We start from the raw sequence: 20984 nt of genomic DNA, 5'->3' as shown, positions 1-20984 counted from the left end.
ATGCTGATGGTCCTGGCTCTTCTAAGACAGGAAAAGTACCTGGAAATACAACATTTCCCTATGAGAGTGAAAACTTTGAGGGTGACACAATTTTATTAATTGGTACGACTTCATCCTGAAAGAGCAGCTGTTGGAAAATGATCCCTGGACTCAGCCATGCCTGCCTTGGACGAGTGATGAGAAGGAAAATCACCAGGGAGTCTGGAGGGGAGTGTGTGGCTGGCTGAACCGCTGAGCTCTCAACCACAGGCACAGGAAGTGCTATTGTGATTTTTAGCTCTGCTTCATTTTCCTACCCACTGAAATTAAATTTTCTCCTGCCCGTGCCCAGTGACCACACGATGTGCCCAGCAGCCTTCCTAGAACCACTGGCATCATTGGATTAATGAGTCCTGTGCAGGCAGTGAACAAGGATGATTCATTATTGGCAGCAATGCAGCTGTACATGGATTTTTTGGGGGCTGAAAGAAATAAATAAGGTCCCTGAGTGAAAGGCGGGTGATGAAGTGTAGCCTGGCTTTAATCCCAGTGTAATTGCTGCCATCACTCCTAATTATTGGTAAATATTTTTCTAATTGTGGAAATTAAACAGTTAGACATCCTTCCTTCCCTCTTGGAAATCTAATCAGTTCAAAGTTCAAGATGCAGTCTGGGAACACGCTCCACTTGTAGGCAGGGGAAAACAAGGTTTCTCCCAAAACTTCCTCCCAAAACTTTCTCCCAAAGCCCTCCCTGCCACCAGCCCTGCTGCTGGGAGCACAAACCCACCATCCCCTGGTACATCCTGGGGGTTTCCTGGGGACACTCCTCCATCCCTGTGATCCCAAGGGATTCCAGGGCCAGGCAGGCAAAGAGTCATCCCTGCCAAGAGGATTCAGGTCACAGATCCTGCCCCAGTGACACGTTTTCCTCCATCCTGGAGAGGAGAGCAGGCCGGGCAGGCAGAACTCCTTGGAAGTTAATAACGGAGATTTACCGACGTGCTGGAACGCACAGAAGGAGGTCACGCTGTTAATTCTCCTGCTGCTGATCCCTGTGGATAAATCTACATCAGGAAACGAATTACCCAGAGAGGGGTATTAAAAGGGATGATTCTAATTATTTTCTGAAGGAGAAGTGCTGCCTTTAATGCTGAGCCCCTCGTGCCCACCGTGCCGAGTGCCAGCTCCCACCCTCAGCAGGGTCTAGCCCCACAGCACCCCGCAACTGGAAAGAATGGGGTGAGAAAAATCCCTCCTTGAGATTGAAGGCATCTGGCAGGCTGTGTCCTCTGCTCCCAACACCCCAGGCTGGCCACAGCATCCCCAGGAAATATCCCCATAAAGTCATTTTTCTGTTCCTCTCCATTCCCTGTCACACCTGATTAAATATCTGACAGTACTGAGAGCCTAAATCCAGCACAATTCCATCCCACCCAAGTTACCTTCCCAAATCTTACTGCAGATTTTTGTTAGACTCCTTGTGTATTTTATCCCCCTGTACACCCACACAGGCCAGTGGCTGTTCCACATCCAGACAAACCCCTGGAATCCACTTCCTTTCCCCCGTGCTCATCAGTAATGACTGTAATGAGCCTGATGGTTTCCATCCAAGCAATTCCAGAGACAGGATCCAGAGCAGGGCTGACCCCGGGGGACTCAGTATCATCCAGCTCCATGAGAGGGGACACCTGCAGGACTCCAGGGAGCCACGGGCAGGGTGGCAGCTGGGGGCACGTGTCCTGCGTGTCCCCCAGCCCTCCCCAGCTGCTCCGGGAGCCGCGGGAGGAGGATCCCCAGGGAGTGACCGGAGCGGGGACGGCAGCCATCTGCTCCAGAGCCCGGGGTCTGCGTCTGGAGACAGCCGAGTGACAAACAAGGTTAATGTCCCACGAGCGGGAACTGTCACTCTGCGTTAAGGCCCGGCTTTCACCTTCCATGGCACAAGACTCCAGCACGGATCAGGCGGGGAGAGGCGCCGGCAAACCGGGACGGGGCCGTGACCGGAGAGGCCTCTTGTGGGGACCGGTGGGACCGTGGTGTTGGAAGGGTTTGTCCCTCCCGGCCGTCAGGATCCTGCCAGGTACCCCGCGATGGGCACGGCAGGGCAGGCAGCGGAGCAGAGCCTTGGGAAAGCACTCCATGGTGTCCTGAGAAACCACCCCTCGGTGTCCTGGGTGCCGCGGGGACCGGCACCGTGCCAGCGACCTGAGCCGAGCCGCGGCTGTTCATTATTGAAGGCTGGGGCAGGGTTACCGGAGGGACGGGTGTCCTGTTTCTGCAAGCGCCACCGCCTGTCGCGGGCACCTCCGTCCTTCCTTTGCAGCCACAACGTCACCAGAGCCCGGTGACCACAGACCCACAGACACACACACCAGCACACGCCGGCCACTGGCTCCAAAGTAAAAGCCAACTTTATTGTCGTATAAAGTAAGAACTAAAATGTCCCTTAACCCAAAACAGACGGGTCGGGTGGTCCCGGCACAAGCGGTGGCCTGGGGGGAGCAGCCTGGGGGGTTCGGTCGGGTCCCCCCCAGCCCCTTTCCTCCTCAGCCGGTTGTAGAGAGGGGAGGAGCTGCCGTGGGGCTGTGGGGACGCCCGGATGGGAGCTGGGGCTGATGTGTTTGTGCGTTGCAGAGCTCCTGCTCTGTGCTGGAATCAGGCACTTGTGGAAGGGCGTGGGCCCTGCTCCTGCTCCCACCAGCACCGGCGCATGAGGGCACAGGCAGCGGCTGGAGCTGCCCACACCAGGGGCTGAGGCTGGGCCTGGTCACAAGGCAGCTCTGGCCCAGTACAGAGGAGGTTCCAGCAGCTTTGGTTGGTGCTCTTGGTGAGTTAAGGCAATTTAGCATTTGTTGGTTTAAAAAAAGGCCAAAACCAGCAAAACCAGATGTCCCAGAGGCCAGACAGGCAGGTGGAAGAGCCTGGGGCTGCTCTGGTTTTGCTCTGAGTTGCCACTTGGACCCTGCATGCCCAAAAGTGGGCACTGACCCCTGTCTGTGCCAGCCCTGTGCTCAGCATCACCTCCACCACTGCCCCCAGGAACCTGCAGCCCAATACTGGCAGTGTCAAGAAGGGACTTTGGGATATTTTAGGGGAGATTCAGGCTCCTGACAGCAGTGCAGGGGTGGGGAGAGGACGGAGGAGCCATGGCAGCTCCCTCCATCCTGCTTCCCATCACAGTGACCGGTCAGCAGCTTGTGAGGTGGGAGCTCCCCTCCGGCAGCGACACGAGCAGATGGCCAAGGGTGCTGCCAACACCCTCCCAGGTGGTCCCCGAGAGCACCGAGGGGAACCCCACTCACCTAACATCCCAGCAGGGCTGGACCCACTGCCAGGACCCCCAGCTGCCCCTCCATCAGCACCCACATCCCTTGGCAGCCCCAAAGGGCTCTGCCGCAGGGCGCTCATTCCCCATTTTGTTCTCGTTCCCCACGCTCTGAGGGGAAAGGTCCTGGGTTTGCCCATCAGTGACCCCATGTCCGAGTAGGGACACCCATACCCCTCGCCCCACCTGGCCTGAGCGCCGAGAAAGGGGCGGGGAGATGAAACGGAAGATGGGGCGGCACCAATCGGTGTGTCCCCACCCCCTGCTCCACCTCTTGGTCCCGCTGGCTGCAGTGGGAGCCGTGACCCTCCAGGGCCAGTGACCTGGCAGGACACTGGCCTTGCACCCGTACTGCTCCTCCCCAGTGCCCTCCCAGCAGGGATCCAGGCCCAGGCTGCCCTGGGCTGCCGTACCATCCCTTGGGCAGCCAAGGGGGAGCCAGGGAGAGATGAAAACACCGATTCCATAATGCCCCAAGGGATCTCTGCAAAGGAAATATAAAAAGTTTTAGATGAAGTCCAAATGTCCAGGTCGGTCAGAGCAATGACCACATGCCAGGAGGATGCTCTGGGTTGCTCCAGTCCTCCATAACTTGGGAGGATGCTGCAGATCCTCCATGTTCATGTCTGATATCCATCCCTGACCTCAGCCACCAGAGCCAGGGATTCATCAGCCATGTCTGCTGCTTCCAGGAGAACAGAACAAATCCATGAGTATCTCTGTGGGATACCAGTGCCTGGTGCCAGCCCCTGGAGCGGCTGGTGCCCAGCTCCACACATCCCCATGTCCTGCAGGATGCTGTGCTCACACCACAGTGCTGATGGTGGACGACTCCTCCGATCGCCGCTGTTTGCTGGGCAGTGACTTGAGATACTCCAGGTGCCGCCGGGCGTCCTCCTGGTTCTGCCTGACGTAATAAACCAGGTAGGAAATCACCATGGCGAACCAGCCGAACATGGTGACCAGCATGGCGATGTCTGTGGTCTTCTTGTACACGTTGCAGAGATCTGTGTCTGCAGTGACCTGCAGGAAAGCCTTGCCCACGTGCTCCTCCTGCGTGGAGGTGTCGCACACGATGCCCCCCGAGGATTCAGCCACCAGCTCCACGGCACGGATCAGCTCCTGCAGCCGACAGTCACACAGCCACGGGTTGTTGGACAGGTTCACCTTGGCTTTTAGGTTGCTAAAGGCATCTTTGCTGACCGACACCAGCCTGTTGGAAGACAAGTCCAGGGAGTGCAGGTGCTCTGCCAGGCCCTGGAAAGCCCCAGTTTCAATTCTGGCGATGGCATTGTGGGACAGATCCAGCTCCAGCAGGAGCGGCAGGTCCCGGAAGGCATCGCGAGGCAGGAAGGGGATTTGGTTGAAGTCCAGGTAGAGTTTGTTGGTGTCATTGGGGATGTCCCTGGGGACCTCGGTCAGCTGAGCGTTGCTGCAGCGAAAGGTCTTCAGCCCCTCCTCTTCTGAGGGGTAACAGCCCTTGGGGAAGGCAGCGGCTGGGTGGAGGCAGGAGCCCAGGAGGAGGAGGAGGAGGAGGAAGAGGCTCTGTAGGAGCAGTCCCATGGTGATGGGCCGGAGGAGAACCCCCTGTGCTGCAGTCATGGTGCTGCACTGCCTTCCTCACACCCACAGTGCTTCAGCTGGACTTGGCACATCTGAGACAGGGACAACAAGGGGACAGTGTCAGGCTGGGGGAGACAGGGGCAGAACTGTCACTGTGCTGGCTGTGAGTGCCATATCTGACCATAGTCATGAAGCAGGGACAAGGATGGGGACCAGGACAGCTGTCATGGCTCACACTTTCCCCCATGCCCGGCCATCACCTCGCTCTAGGCTCCTGCGTGCAGGATCAGGCCCCAGGGGCTGGGCACGTCTCCTGCGCCGGCAGCTGGGTTGTAACAACCGGAGGCGCTCGGGCTGAGCCAGAGGCGGGGTGAGCTCCCGCCCTGCCAAGGTCACGGCGCCGCGATCGCTGCTCGCAGGAGGCCGATGCATCCTGCGGCGGCCGGAGGACGCACCAGAGCGAGCCCCGGCTCCGGGCGAGCGGCCGCTGCAGGCGGCCCCCGGGGAATGCCACGGGAAACGTGCAGGCAGCGGCTCAGCAGGTTCCTGCTCCCGGCTCCACTCTCTGGGAGAGCCCGGGGCACACGCGGCGGGTTTTCTCCTGCCGAGGGCACCGGCACAGGTGGATGCTGGGTGCTGCTCTGCCCGCTGCCACCCCACCGTGGGGTCGGGCTGCTCACACCACCCCGTAACCATGGGCCCCATCCAGCCCTTGATTCCGGAGGGGAAAAGCGTCAGCAGGAAAGAAACAAAAACAGAAAAAGGAAATTCACTGGAGCTGAGCGTGCAACGAGTTCCCAGGGTGGTGGCAGCAGATAAGGGCCGTGTCTGAGCGCTCCGAGCCCTGCCCGGCTCTCCCAGCCCTGGCTCCCAGCACGTCCAGGGGTCCCAGCCTCTCCCTGCGCCGGCCGTGGCAGAGCAGTTCTGGGGACAGGATCCAGGTGCTCTCCCACCATCCCAAAATCGAAGCCACTGGCACTAACAGGCACCTGTGTCAGCCGGTCGGGCAGAGCTCAGTGCTGCTGCGGGAGCCCCGAGCTATTCCACCAGCAAAGCTGCCTCTGGTCCCTCTGCTCCCCGGAGCACCCCAACACCGGCAAACCTGCCTCGGGGTGCTGGCCGGGGCTCCTCGGTGTGCTGCAGAGGCGGCCACCAGAGGGTGGTCCCCAAGCACAGGCAGGAGAGCTCCCGAGTGCTGGGCACTGTCACACAGCCCTGCCACGCCGACACACCCCAAGGTCACACCTGTGCAGAGCTCAGCCTGCGCTGCCGGAGCCCCGCGATCCAGGAGGGTTCTGAGAGGGAACCAGAGCTCAGGGCACCCCAAGGGCTCCGGGGTCCCGGTGCCCACACTGCACCAGCCCCCCAGGTCTGCCAGAGGTAACCTGGGACAAACACATCCCTTGGTACCCTCTTCCCGCTGCCCAGGAAACCACCGGCATGAGCCGGGACCCGGTGTCCCGAGAGGGGGCTGCTTCATCCACGGAACCGGGACACCCCTGCGGGTGGGACGCGGACCAGAAACGGCAGCGACGACAGCGAGCCAGCCCTTGCCCCACCGCGGGTTTCCCAGCCCGCAACAGGGCGCGGGATCCCCAGCCCGAACCAGCGCCAGGAGATGCTGTTGAGGAGCCGGGGGCAATGCGGACGTCAGGATTCTCCGTGAGCCCGGGGATGCCCGGGGATCCCCCCAGCCCCGCTTGGCACCGGGGGCGTCGCAGGCGAGGGAAGCCCCGGTGCTTCCCCGGGGGAAGCTCCGCTCTGCGCGGCGCTGCCGGCCCTCCCCTCCCCGCCTCCCGCCCCTTCCGGAGGTCCCGTTGCGGACTCACCTGCCTGTGCAGCCCCCGGCGGCGGAGCGGCCCCGCGCCCCGGGCCGGAGCGGCCGCGCCCCGCGCAGCGCGGCGGCCCCGGAGCCGGCGGCGGCGGCGGGGCCGGTGGGCGGGATCCTCCGCCCGGGCCTCCCCGGGGCTCCCCGCCCCCGACCCGCCCCGCCGGGGGGGCCGTGCAGCGCCGAGCACCCTCGGCCCCGCGCCCGAAGCTTTCCCAGCTCCTCGCCCCACGGGAGAAGCGCTGCCTCGGGTCCTCAGACCGGGAAGCGCGGGAAGACACCGGAGAGACCCAGTGAGGAGCTGCCGAGACCCCCGAGCCGGGGGCAGCTGGGGCCGGGATGTCCCGGGACACTCCATGGCCTCCGCCCCCCCGCCGAACTCCGGTGGGAGCCCGCCCGGCTCCGCCCGGCCTCCGGGACCCTCGGCGCCCCCCGGTGCTGCCCCGGCAACCCCACAGGAATCCCCTCATCCCCTCCCCAGCTCTTCGGGGGGAGCAGGACCCCCCTACTCCCACTCCGGCGGGGTCACGATGCCCTCCCCGCCCCGCACCGGCATCGCTTACTCGGGGAAACCGGACCCGCGGCGGTGGCACCGGGCGGGGCGAGATCCAGGGGAACCGGAGTGGGTCCCCAGCCCAGCCCCAGCTTTCCGGGCCGGGGGCTGCCGGGCTGGGCTGCGGCTCGGGGTCCCGCCGCCCTGGGGCACCGGCGAGTCTGCCTCAGGACCATGGAGAGCGGCCGCCGTTACCGGGCCCCGGGGAGGGACGCGGCTCCCGCTGCCCCGGTCCCGGATCTCCGCGGCCGGAGAGCCCGGCCCCGGGCACTGACGTTCTCCCGCTGCTGTGGGGGGATAAAACGTTTAGGAGGCGCCTGGCCTGGATCTCGCTTCAATTAGGAAAAGGGAACCTGACGGCAGCCAGACACGGCCGCGGACAGATCCTCCCCAGAGACCCCCGCACTCCCCCGGGCCAGGCCATTGCTGGGTCTGGAAGTGTTCAAAAAACCTGTGGATGTGTACTTGGGGACATGGTTTAGTGGTGAAGGTGACAGTGCTTGGTTGTTGGCAGTCGATGATAGAGGTCTTTTTGATGTTTCCATGCCCATGGCCAAGTCCGACGCCGAACCGGTGCCGGGCTCGCCGGGCAGGGTTGTCCCGGTACACCGGCAGGCAGCAGCAGGCAGCCACAGCTGGTGCTCTTGAGCGCTTCTCTGGCATCTCCCCGTTCGGCCGGGGAGCGGAGCAGCCCCGTGCTGCCCCATCACCATTCCCAGCGCCGCCGGGAGCAGGGAAGGGCGTGTTGGGATGTGGCGGCTCCGGTGACACAGCCCCACGCCGCGGGACGGGGCCAGGGTGACAGGCAGGTGCGTGGGGGACCGGGCTGGGACCGGAGAGGCTGCGGGTGATCCCGGCAGCGGGAGCAGCCCCAGGGCTGCACCCCACGGGGGTCCCACGCGGAGGACACGGCATCCACCAGCACAAAACCTGCAGTGCAGCACGACCCACGCGGACCCTTCCCACCGCAGCATGGCTAAAAATAGCCGGCACCGGCTCCTCGCTGCCGCCACGGAGCTAAATATAACCGGCATCGACCGGGCAGCGGGACCGGCAGCGGCAGAGCAGAAGCTGAGCACGGCCCGGCACCGGCAGGGGCTGGGAGCGAACGAGGCCTAGGAATCCACACGGGAACAGCCCCTGAGCACGGGGGGAACGCGGCTGCAGCTGCCGGTGAGCGGATGGGGCCGGATCCCCCCAGGGAACTCCCCGCCCCCGGTGCCGGTGTTCCCTGGGCGGGTGAACGCGGTGTGGGGAGCCCAGGGAGCGGGGTCGGGTCCCCCCCGCGCTCCACCGGCAGCGGCGGCTGCTGCATCACGGAGAGCGATGAATATTTATGGGCGTTTAAAAATAGCTGCTGCATTGTGCTTCCCCCTCACGTGCGGAGCCAGCGGGGTGCGGGGAAGCTGCTAAATTAGATGTCACCGTGCAGAGAGCTGCTCACTCAGGCAGGAGCAGGATAAAAATAGAGCCTGCTGTGCGTGCGTGGATCTCCTACAAAGCAGGACCTGGTCCCGTGGGATCCCCCGCCTCCGCACCGGCATCCCCGCACCGCGCCCTGCCAAGAGGGCACCGCAGAGGAGCCGGGCGGGGACAACGCGGTTCTAGCGGCGGCAATCAGCGGCCTTTCATCTGCTTTACCCCGCATCTGCGTCTCTCCGTGCCCAAAGCCCTCGGGAGGCAGACATTGCTGAGCTCTGTCTCCGGCAAGTGACCCCGTGCCCTGCCAGCAGCACGGTGCCAGCATGTGACACCCGGGCGGCCCTGGCAGCCCGCGGGGGCTCCGCGCTCTCGCCGTGCCCTGCCAGGATGGATGCAGACAGGGTCAGGACACACAGCTCAGGAGGCACAGGGGCACTTGTGACTCCACCTGGGCCAACACCAAAACCCAGCGTGGGCTGTGCCGGGCAAAGTGGCTGTGCCAGCTCGGGGGGCACAGAGTGGCACCGGCAGAGCCGCGGGCTGCCGGGTGCACCTCGCTCGGGCCCCGCACACTGCCAGGGGCTCCGGGCAGGGGGTTCGCAGCCCAAAGCGGCGCCGGCGCTGCCCCTCCGCTGCTGGAAGAGCCGGCAGCAGGCACTCACAGAGCCCTGCACAGATGGCTGCGGCACCCGTGGGCCGTGCCAGCCCCACGCGATGAGCTTTGATGGTTGTGCAAACAAAAGTGGAGCCAGATGGTCTCCCCGGCGCTTCAGCGCTGGAATCCTGCGCTCGGTCCCAGCCCCGACCTTGGCTGGGTGTCCTGCAGCGCTGCCGGCCTGCCCGGGCTGTCTGCACAATGCTGCCGCTGGGATTTTTATGCTATCACGGAATCAGAGTAGTTTGGGTGGGAAGGGACTTTAAAAACCACCCAGTCCCATCCCATGCCATGGGTAGGGACACATTCCAGTATCCCAGATCGCTCCAAGCCCTGTCCAACCTTGCCTCGCACACCTCCCGGGATGGGGCAGCCGCAGCTCCTGCTGGAAGCAGCCCCAGCGTTCCCCAACCCTCGGATTTCCCCTGGGAGAAGCGGCAGGGGGGGCAGCCCACCCTCCCCGGGCAGGCCGGAGGCACCCAGCCGGGTCTGGGGTCCCGTGTGATCGGAGCGGAGCTCGGTACATCCCCCGATGCCCTTCCCGGAGCCGCTCCCGCCCGTTCCCATGGCGGCCCCGCCTCTCCCGCTGCTGCCGGACTACAGCTCCCGGCGTGCCGCGGCGGGGCGGGCCGAGGGGCCGCCGGGAGAGCACCGGGAGAGCACCAGGAGCGCGGCGTAGCGAGCGGCGGCCCCGCCGAGCCGAGCCGGGCCGGGCCGGACCGGACCGGGCGGGAGCGGTGAGTGCGGGCCGGGGGCGCGGGGCAGGACCGGGGGGCTCTGCCCTCCCCGGGGGCAGCGGCGGCCGAGCCCCGCGGCGGGGCCGGGGGAAGGTGCCTCGCATGGGCCCGGCCCGAAAGGAAAACACCCCAAAAGAGAGAAGCGGGTGCTGGGATGGAGCTGGGGAGCGGCGGGGTGGGAGCGGGGGGTCCCGGTTAGGTAGTGCGGGTCCCCGCCGTGGGGTCGCGCTGTGCAGTGCCCGGCCGGGAACGGGTCCTGCCCCGGCCTCCCGGGGCTCCGTCCCGTCCCGGGAAAACGGGGAGGAAAGTGGGGTCTGAGCCCGGAGGAGCCCAACCTCGGCCTTCTCTTGGTGTCCAAGATCTCCCGTTAAATCCACCAGGAAAGGCCGAGGGGGCAGGATCCCCGTCCTCAGCCGGGGCGGCTCACGCGTGTCCTCGTCCCCCTGTTCCTCGTGTCCCCTCCGGGCCTCCGGCAGCTCCGGGTCCCCCGAGGAGGAACCGGGCAGCGCTGGGGCTCTGACACGTCCAACACGGCCCCGGGCTGGAGGGACACGGAACGCTGTGTTCCCAGTGTCACCTCTCACCCAGCACAGCCCATTTCACCAGCGTCCCCCATGTCCTCTGTGCTCTGGTTCATCCGTTGCCAGCGGCACAGAAGGGTTTAAAGGATTTGTTTGGGAGGTGGCAGCTGTTGCTGCTAGAGATTGGGATCTGTGATCCTGGGATCATCGGCACCTGCAGTCTGGGAACACTCAAGATCAAGATAAGCACCCGAGGCCTCCTTCACTCCCCAGCCCAGTGAAGATCCTGCAGCAGGGTGCCAGGATCGGAGCGTGATCCTGAAATCCCTGGGGAGAGGTGACAGCACTGCCAAATCATAGGAGCATTGATTTAGGATGAAAAAGGCCTTTGGGATCATCAAGTCCAAGTGTTAAGCAAGGGAACAGGAACAGATGTTGGTCACACTCCTCTGGGGACAAAGGTGAGGCAGGAGCTGCCCCTGCACAGGGAGCAGGACAGGCAGGATGAGGCAGAGGGAGGGCTCAGCTCCACCGCCTCGTTGTGCCCTTTGCCACTGGCCACAGCTCCGACTTTTCCCCTCCTTGGATGGCCACTGTCCAATGTCAGCACAGCCCTGACCTTCACCCTCAGCCTGGTGCAACATTCAGGCTTTTCTGTTCCAAAAAAAAGTGGGAAAGCAGAGCCTGGCAGCAGCTGCTCTGGGAAAGGGGGGTGGAGTCCTTCCCATGGTGGACTGTGTCTTGTTGTCCTGCAGGTGAACAAATCCTGGTGTGGGATTAGAGATCAAACATGGGATGTGGGATGGGGGTAGGGACAGAGCTCCGGGAGCTCATGTGCTCTCAGCCAAGCTTGTGCAATCCAAAATTTGGGAGAGCTGGGCCAAGGGCTGCAGAGCCCAGAGCAGAGCTGGTGAAATCTTTAAGGTGGGGAAGGACAGAGTTGGAGATGTGGAATCACCCTCATTGCAGCAGTGAGTGCTTGGTGTGTCTGCATGTCCTGCAAGAATGAATTAACCAACCTCTTGTATGTTCCAGCATCCCACCCTCTAATCCTTAATTTCACAAGGAAGGGGAACTGAGGCACAGGAAGGAGAATTGCTTCACATACAGCTCCCAAGTTGGGCCCTTTCCCAGCCAGTTGTGGGTCTGCAACTGGCCTCATTTGCAGAGGAGACCAAATCCAAGCTGCTCCTTAGTTTTTGGAAGTTATGGTTGGAAATTCCACAGCACCAGCCATGTGCACCTCTGGCTTCAGGGAGCTTCCACAGGAAAGACCCCTGGAGAGAAGGTTTTTAACTGTTGATGAAAGTAGATTTTAAGGTCGCCAGTGAGAGCACGGCTCCGTTTCTGTGGGCAGTCCCTTCCCAATCCCTCTTCCTACCCCTCTGTTGCTCCCATCCCCAGCCATGTGGTTCCTCCTGCTGCACAGCTGGAATCCCACAGACACAGCTCTCTGTGGAGCATCCAACTGTTCCTCGCTCCTGTCTCCTGCATCCTCCAGACTAAACAAACCCGTTTCCTTCCAGCTGTCCTTGCAGGTCATGTTTTTCCTATACCTCTGCTCATTTTCTCCAGCTCCTCCCAGGACTGGACAGTGTTCACCCAACATCCAGGAGATCTATTTCCTATGTCTGGCACTTAGCACTCCTGTTTACACATTCCATAGGGTGTTTTTCTTTTTGTTGTTGTAACAATCTGACTCTTTTTGATTCATTTATCCTTTGCCCCAACTTTCTGAGAGCCTCTGGGAATTGCAGCAGGTTTAGGACAGAGCTGCTCTCTCTGCCAGGCGTGAAGTGCTGAACTCTGGCCCTCAGTCCTGTTTCCAAATCAAACTTTGGGCTTTTCTCTGGAATATCCATAAGTTGGTGACCTGGGAGGTGAGCAACAAGGGAGTGATCACCCCACAGACCTGCAGCCACTCTCCTGGAAACAAAATCCTCCTCCAGGTATGAGCCCCCTGACACAGTGAGGTGAGGATCTGCAGCAACAGCTGCCTGTGTGCATGGAAGAGGTTTGGGAGTTACTTGGAGCGTTCCAAGAGCTGTGGAGTGGAGCTGGCTGTGAGTCCCAGCCCTGGGCAGGAGTGGAGATGGTGCCAGCTCCTGAGACAAGGCAGGCCCAGCACTCCATGAGGGAGCTGGGAACAGCTGGCAGTGAGGAAAGTGTGATGTTGGATCTGGCTCAGGCTTGCCTCTGGAGAGCTGGAGGGAACAGCAGCACAGCTTCCAGCTGTAGGAAGCAACAGCAAAGCCACAAGGCCAGGCATCAGGAAACAGCCTTCACTGTGGGGTGCTGCAGCCAAGGAGGATGAACTGGATCATCTCATCAAGCTCCTCTTCCTTGAGACACAAAGATGATTTTACATTTCCCTGATGTTGGTGTGAAGACATTCAGCTTTACAGTGGGTTTAGTTTGTGCTGTTTTCTGTAATCCTTGGATACCAGTGAGCCAAGAGCTCTCCTGCTGCCACTGGCACTGTGTCAGTCCAGAAAGCCACTTGATACCTTCACTGTCTCAGAGGCACCACTCCAAGGACTTGATCTGACAGGCTGATACTCTCTTGCTTCCTCTCCCTCCTGGCACTGTCCAGAAAACCATCTTTGTGCTCCTCCTACATGGCAGTTGTTCCTTCCAGGTAGGGGAAGGGCTAACTCCTCCCCAGCTCTTCCTCCTGAAACATCCTCCCAAGGCACTTTGTGCTGTTATCTCTCCCTTTTTACGTTCCTCAGGAAGAATCTCATTCCTTCCCTGGGGGGGAATTTCTTTTTGTTCCTCTTTTTTTCCCTCTGTAAGTCTTAAATCTGAAGGCAAAAAACAAGAGCCAGAGTAGGAGACCAGCAAACCTCCCAAGCCGTGCAGAACCGTGTTAATTTAGTTAAATTAATTAGGAGATCTGTTGATACAGAGCCTTTCCTCTGCAAATGCTCTGGTCCCTTCCCAAGTTTAAGTCATGCTGACTCCATAAACATGCAGGAAGCTTCCTGTGCTGTGTGTTTCCCTGATTAACACTGTGATGAGGATTTACAAGTGCTTAAAAGTATTGGTTTGAGTTTTGTCAGGCAATCGTGGGATTGAACCTCAACACCTTAGCTCCAGGAAAACATTTCAAATCACAAGAAGCTTCTGTCACAGACAAGCTTCCCACACATAATTCCCAAATCTCAACCACTCCCGGAGTTAGCGACGTCAGCTCTAAGAATGGCAATACCGAGGGGCAGAGGAGGGAACTGACTGGGGATTTTTATAGCAAACAGCAGATTTGGGGTTTGCTTGACAACCAGCCTGTGCTCAGCCCCACTGAGCAGTTTGGATCCGGGCTCTGACCTCAGTGTTTGTGTTCCAGGGGCTCCTGCCAGCCAGGAGAGGCAGGATGAACGTGGGAACGGCGCACAGCGAGGTGAACCCCAACACCCGGGTGATGAACAGCCGCGGCATCTGGCTGTCCTACGTGCTGGGCATCGGGCTGCTGCACGTCGTGCTCCTCAGCATCCCCTTCTTCAGCGTCCCCGTGGTCTGGACCCTCACCAACATCATCCACAACCTGGTAAGGGAGCGGCATGGGGAACCTTGGCACAGCTGTTCCTCTGAGCAATCTGCTGAGATTCCTGTTGAAACAATTCCTTTGTGTTTCCAAAGATGCCAGGTGAGTTGCTCAACCTCCACCCTCGGCCTGTACTGGTGCCTCTGGGTCATGGATTTAAATCCAGCCCAGGTACAGGTGAAGCAGCAACACCTGGTGAGGCTGCTCAGAGGGGACGTGGATTCATTTCCTGTAGGGCAAATCCTTCGTTGTGTCCCCTTCCCAAAGGAATCTGTGACAGACCCCATCACTGGGGTTGGTAAAACCTGAATTGGCCTCGTGAGAGTTAAGAAAAAACAAGATTAACCCCCTGATTTTGTTCTGCCTAAAGTAAAAGATTAGTCCAGGAACTGATTCTTCTCTCTGAAGATCAAGTCGCCACATAGGTCCCCTTGGGCACAGGGGACAAAAAATTTCTGGGATGGAGCAGCTGATTGTGTATCTTTTATTTTAAATAATATCTCAGCCTGGGAATATTCCAGAGATAAAAATTACAGGGATTGAGGACCCTCATGATAAGTTATTACTAGCAGGGGACAAAAACCTCCACAAACGCCCAAACTGGAGCTGCTCAGGAGATAAAAACCTCCACAAACCCTCAAACTGGAGCTGCTTAGGAGATAAAAACAACCACAAATCCCCAAACAGGAACTGCTCAGCACTCAGCTCATGAGCTGCTGGCTTCTCACCCATCTTCCCTGGCAGCTTTAGCTTCTGGGGACAAAAAAGAATTTAAAGGCCAGGAGTGGCTGTACTTGGGAGCTGTGGTGTAGCCAGAATGTTTGTCTGTGACTTGTGTTCCCCTGGTAATCAGGGGGTGACAGACCTTCTCCCAGACATTTTCAGGGAGCCTTCAGGCAGCAGGCAGGCGCTAATCTCCCGATCGCAGAGATCTCAGGGCTGTAATCTTGCCACCGCCTCCTTGGCTCACACCCAGGAGCCGAGCGAGAGTTCTGACGTGGATCAGCCGAGCTGGCCCGGCCTTTCCCAACTCTCCTTTCCCCGCTTCCCTGACCGCTCCGGCTTTTCCAGCAGCGCCACATCCCTCTAGTGGAACAGTGCGGGGGTGCAAGTGCCCAGATCCCCTGCCCTGGATCTGGGGTTTTTGGGGTCCCCTGTGCCTCACTCTGTGCGTCCTGCAGAGCATGTACATCTTCCTGCACACCGTGAAGGGAACCCCCTTTGAGACCCCGGACCAGGGCAAGGCCAGGCTGCTCACGCACTGGGAGCAGATGGATTATGGAGTCCAGTTCACCGCATCCCGCAAGTTCCTCACCATCATGCCCATTGTCCTGTGAGTATTCTGGGCTGGCTGAGCCACCTCGTGTCCCAGCACCCATCAGTGTTCTGTCCTGGGAGACAGAATGGAATGCCACAGCTCAGTTTGCCTCTCCCTCTGTTCCTACCCTCCCTCTCCAGGTATTTTCTAACCAGTTTTTACACCAAGTACGACCGGGTACACTTCATCATCAACACCATCTCCCTCATGAGCGTCCTGATCCCCAAACTGCCTCAGTTCCACGGAGTGAGGATCTTTGGCATCAACAAGTACTGAGCGGCGTGGCCGGAGCGGATGGAGGAGGAGCAGGGCTGAGGGGGGATTCCTCTCTCCAGCCCCATTTCCTCCCCCCACACAGACTGGGATGTGGTTTGGCTGTTTGAAAGCAGATCCCAACAGACACATTCCGCATGCTGGATCCTCGTGCCCAATAAATCCAAACCAGCTCCAGAGTAGAGTTTAGTGCGGAGCAGGACGTGCGACGCCGGATTTCTCTTCTCCCAGGGTCATCAATAGATGCAAAACCACTGAGACTTTGAGGTACAACAAGGATGAATTCTGGGAAGAGTCTCATCTATTCCAGACATGGAATGATGAGGATAGGGATGAGGGGAAAAGCTTTTAGTGCTGGTACTATTGCTGTGGTAAATGCACTTTAAAATACATTTCCCTTCCTCAAGCTGGGTGCTTTGAGCAGAACCTGAGGGAAATCCAAAGGGATACAGCCAGACTTTCCCAGGACTGGATTGTTTTGGGGTCTGATTTCCAGTTTTAGGTGGGAAGCGGGAGGGGGAAGTGAACAACAGATTTTTATTTTGCAATCGTTGACGCCACTGAGAAGGGAAATTCTTTTCCTAAAAACAGCACAGGAAGAAGTGACCTGCAGTTTGACAAAGCTTTTGATTTCCTACATCACCATCCATGTGGTCCAGGGAAAAGGTGGATAGATCCAAAATCATGCTTGTTACTTTCAGTTTATACCCAAGTCTGCCCAGGTAACTCCTCTCCCCACCCCAAACTACTGTTTTTAAGTGCACAGGAGCTCAGTGGGCATTTGGATCAAGGGCTGAGGGCAGGTGATTTAATGACTGACACCAAATGCCATGGAGCTCCTTGGAACATGGACACGGACAGGTGTGGGAGAGGCAGACAGTGGGCAGGTACAGGAGGAGGGCTCATTGCTCTAATCAAGCAGGCAGCCATCCTTGACTTGGAATTTTTCTCCTCACTTCAGCTCCTTGGTTGCTTAAGTGCATGTGACTGGGATTTGCCAGTTCTCCATGGACTCAAGGGTTGGATTTCTGGCTTACCTGGAAACCTGTCCCTCAGCTCCATGCCCAAGGGCTGTGTGAGCAGCAGCACCAGCAGCAGATGAACTGACCAGCAAAGGAGTCGATTTGTCACTGATAGTAGATCCTGTCACAGAGGAACAAAATCAAGCCTTTTTCCTGTAAAAATTACCACCTAAATAAAGCAGGCTTAGGTTTCCTGGCTGAGACAGCTTTTACTGTTTTACTGAAAATCAGAATGACCTGATTTCCCTTTGGGTTGTGTCCCAGATGGAATGGGTTTTCCCTCACTCTTCCCCTATAACCCCATGAAAACCTATATTTTTGTTGTCTTAGTGCTTATATTGTCTCACCTTTTTTGACAATGGTATAAATCTTTTAAATCTGCTTTTTTTTGTCCTTGCAGTAGCAAATCCAGCTTTAGAGGCCGTGGGGGAGAATGTTGAGGTTTTGGATGGTCTGAGCATAGGACATTGAAGGGGGAGTTTTTAGATCTGTTACTACTCCAGGCATGATTTTAGACAAGTTGCTTCACTTCTCTCTCAGACTTCTTTGGGATTGCTACAGGGAAGGGAAAATATGGAGTGTACCTCAAAGGGCTGCTGAAATACAGGGAGAATCATTCCCTAATGTGTTTGGAAAGTGGAAATCCAAGTGAAAAGGAAGTTTTCAAGCAGGTAGGAGGAGAAGAGAATCTGGCTGGAGACCCCAGGGTATTGACAGATGTGCAATTTCCTTGATGGGCAGTTTAAACCTTCAGACCTAGGATAGAAGAGCTGCTGCTTTAGCTGAGGTACTGTCTACCCTAATCGGCTCTTTAAGCTACTAGACAATGATAATTGTGATAAAAATAGAGATATTTCATCAATCAGCTGGGAAATACACAGACATGAGCAGTATTCCTGCAGGAGGGGCAGGTCCTGGCAGGGTGCCTGAGGCTGAAGTTGAAATGTTGATTGTGGTGCTGAACAGACCTGAGTGTCTGCCCAAACACCACTTCCATCTCCAGGGGAAATGAAAGAAAACTAATTATTGTCATAGAAAACATGGGGAAAACCATCATTTTTGCAACAGAAACAGCCTCTAGATGCTTTCAAACATAACTCCTCACAGACAGACATATGCTGGGTATTTCTAAGCATATGCACATCACAGATTTGTAAATTTAGAATAATTATCAATTGAAAGGATCAGCTTTTTTTTTTATGAGATACAGCAATAACACAGCTGTGGGTTTGAACACTTGTGTGGTCACTGACACTATCTGATCCTGTTTCCTTAAATTAAAGATCAAGTGGGACTCAGAATGGGATTATAAACTTCTCAAACAAGCAGGTTCTAAAGTGTAAACCCCCAAACTTTTAATTAAGACTCTGCCTAGCAACAAAAGTAAGTATTTTTTGATTTCTCTCCTTCACATAAATGATCAAAACAGCCAATGGCAGAGTCACGATATGACACTCTTCACAACACAGGTGTGGCATTTTTCCATGGAATAACTGACATTAATTTGAACTCAGTTAATCCAGTCAAGGTAAACATAAATGGAAACATGAGTAATATGGAAAGAAGCAAGTTGAAGAAAGATATCATGTTCTATTGTGGTGAGTTAAGTACCTGTATATGATTAATAAGTATTTGAACAATTACACATGGGGTAGCATTTTCCTTAAGATCCCAACTTAAGGGTGGTGTCAGGATCAATCAAAAATAAAAAGCAGGAAGTCAATTGTATAAACCCCATTCTTGGGTGTACCTGAGGCAGTCTGAAGTGAAAGGACACCATGAGCAGGCTGAAGGGTGGTCAGACATGCCCTGGCAGGGGACAGATCAGGTGTGAAACCACACTGTGGGAGGAGAAATGAAACATGAACAGATGTGGTGCTGCAGGGAGGAGATAACTGATTGGTACTGATTTTAAATAGGATTCCAATCACATCACACTTGACAGATTTCCTCTCACACTGGTCCTGTATCATGATCAGGACAAGTTCCTACCTGGAGAGATCAAATCTCCTGTGATGGAAAAACAACTCCTGGTAAGTTATTTTAAGCTTTTCTGTTCTGGTCTGCAGTAAAAGAGAAAAACTTTTGAATGGCTGGAATCCTTCTCAGGAATCAGCAGCAGCCTGTCCCATCTTGTACTTGGCAAAGCCCCCTCAGCCACTGTCAGCACCACGCACGTTTCCATGGGGCACAGCAGCCCCTGCTCCAGGACACTCAGAAAACCAGCAAGTCCTCCCAGCCTGCTGCTCCTGAATCAGGGATCCTGACCTGGGAGTCCTTTCACAGAGCAACCAGGCTGGCAAACAGTCCAAACCTTTGCAGGAAAAAGCCTATAAATTAAACTAAATGGAGGGCTACTTATTCTCTTTTATGTTTGAATCACTGTTCAATTTTGGGTTGTTTTTAGAAGCTCGGTACTGGCCCTCAAGGAGGGGACAGCAGTGGGTTAACACATTAATATTCCTTCTTGTGACTTATGTTGCTTTATCATTGCCTAGAATATCTTTTAAGCATGTGAGTGTTGGTGTGTCCATACCCTCCTTGGATCAATTAAATCAGATGAATTAGTTGGGAGGGTTTTTAAAGGAATGTTCTGTACAAAGTTTTAGGGTTTTTTTCCCATAGCCTACTTTTTGCTGTGGATACAGGAGTCTCATGTAGAGAACTTTCTAAAATAAAGTGTGAATATTTTTATTACTCCTTTGTACAGTATTCTAAGAGAGACTAATAAAAGTGAAGTATTCAGGTAAAAACTTGTGCTTGAGTCCTGGAATCCACACATGGATGGCTTTTGCTGTCAAACAAGCATGGCAATGTACCCAGGAGACATAGAATGGCTCGGGTTGAAGGCACCTTAAGGCTCCAGGGCCATTCCCACCCCCTGCCATGGGCAGGGACACCTTCCACTAACCCAGGCTGCTCCAAGCAACATCCAACCTGGCCTTGGACACTCCCAGGGATGGGGCAGCCACAGCTTCTCTGGGTAACCTGTTCTGGGGCCACACCACCCTGACAGAGAGGAATTTATTCTCAATATCCCCTCCTGAATTCATTTCTCCGTCTGTCAAAGAACAGCAGCATTACCTGGCTCTATAAAGCTGAATTCACAATGATGGAATGGTTTTGTTTGAAGGGACCTTAAAGCCATCCAGTCCCACCTGCTGCCAGGAGCAGGGACACATTCCTGTCCAGTCTGGTCTGGGACACTTCCAGCAGTGGACTTACATCTCCTACATCTGTAGAAGTTCCAGTAACCCTGCAACAGACTCTGCTCAGTGAGTAAAAAGGAAGCGTTACGTAAACAACGGCCGATTTGCGGAAGCAGAACACGGGTGCTGAGGATGTAAAATTGGTGAAGTGACGTCACAGCTGGGAATAGCTCCTGATAAACTGCTGGGTACTGCCAGCAGTCTTCCAGCACAGATTGGGTCTAACACTGCCCCTGCCCAGGTGTTGCTTCAGGGAGCCCCGTGATCAAGGTAAGAGAAATCATTTTACTCTTTGCTCTGGAGTTGCGGTGCTGTGAGCTTCCTGTGCGACTCACTGCTCTTGTATTTCACACACACTTCCACACCTCTGAGCAGAAGGGAAGCCAGAGATTTTCTCCCCAGTCCTGCTGCTCTCCAGAGGTCACATCACCTCAGCATCCCCACAGTCTGCTCTACAAGCCCACCACCCCACAAACAGGCAAGGGCATTATCCCAGAGCTTTGGGAAGGGGAGAAGGTTGGTGGGAGCTCTCTGTTAAGTGCTCTTGTTTAGTTTTTCTTCTCTTTTTAGAAACCTTCAAGGGAATGAGACCTGCAAGGGCTACTAACCTTGAGCATACAAGGCTAGTAACCTTTCGAATGGTTTAAATTGAAACAGGGTAGCATTAGATGAGATACTGGGAAGAAATCCCTCTGAGGATGCTGAGGCCCCAGATCAGGGTGCCCAGATAATCTATGGCTGCCCCATCCATGGAAGTGTCTATAACCAGGATGGACAGGGCTTGGAGCAGCCTGGGAGACTGGAATGTGTACCTGACCATGGCAGGGAGGGGAATGGGAGGAGCCTTAAGTCCCTTCCCATCAATACCAGTCTTGATTGCCCAATTTCTCCTCCCCACCTCCTTCCCATAAAACACCAGAAAAGTGAAACTTAAATTTTTCATAAAAACAAGTTGTCTCAGAAAAGAAACAGGGATTTCTTTCTGGCTCTCAAACATCAGCTCTCCCCTGCAGACCACCAAAGCCTGCCCAAT

The 20984-nt window shown here is 56.7% G+C and overlaps 2 protein-coding genes across 2 annotated transcripts; one reads left to right on the top strand and one right to left on the bottom strand.

Moving 5' to 3' along the window:
• Positions 1–2407: 2407 nt before the first annotated feature.
• On the bottom strand, positions 2408–6755 carry LRRC3C (leucine rich repeat containing 3C). The gene is made up of 2 exons (XM_030966281.1): positions 6699–6755; positions 2408–4961 (listed from the first exon to the last, which is right to left on the bottom strand). The coding sequence occupies exon 2, from the start codon at positions 4906–4908 to the stop codon at positions 4111–4113; it is 798 nt and encodes a 265-aa protein (XP_030822141.1). The 5' UTR covers positions 4909–4961; positions 6699–6755; the 3' UTR covers positions 2408–4110.
• Positions 6756–9960: 3205 nt separating this feature from the next.
• On the top strand, positions 9961–19725 carry ORMDL3 (ORMDL sphingolipid biosynthesis regulator 3). Its single transcript, XM_030966315.1, has 4 exons — positions 9961–10064; positions 13932–14132; positions 15311–15462; positions 15588–19725. Exons 2-4 carry the CDS (start codon positions 13959–13961, stop codon positions 15721–15723), a joined length of 462 nt encoding a protein of 153 aa, XP_030822175.1. The 5' UTR covers positions 9961–10064; positions 13932–13958; the 3' UTR covers positions 15724–19725.
• The last annotated feature ends 1259 nt before the right edge of the window (positions 19726–20984 follow it).

Source organism: Camarhynchus parvulus, chromosome 27 (genome assembly GCF_901933205.1).
Source record: "Camarhynchus parvulus chromosome 27, STF_HiC, whole genome shotgun sequence".
Lineage (NCBI taxonomy): Eukaryota > Metazoa > Chordata > Aves > Passeriformes > Thraupidae > Camarhynchus > Camarhynchus parvulus.
The sequence above is the reverse complement of the archived record's forward strand: the minus strand, read 5'-3'. Positions and strand labels throughout refer to the sequence as shown.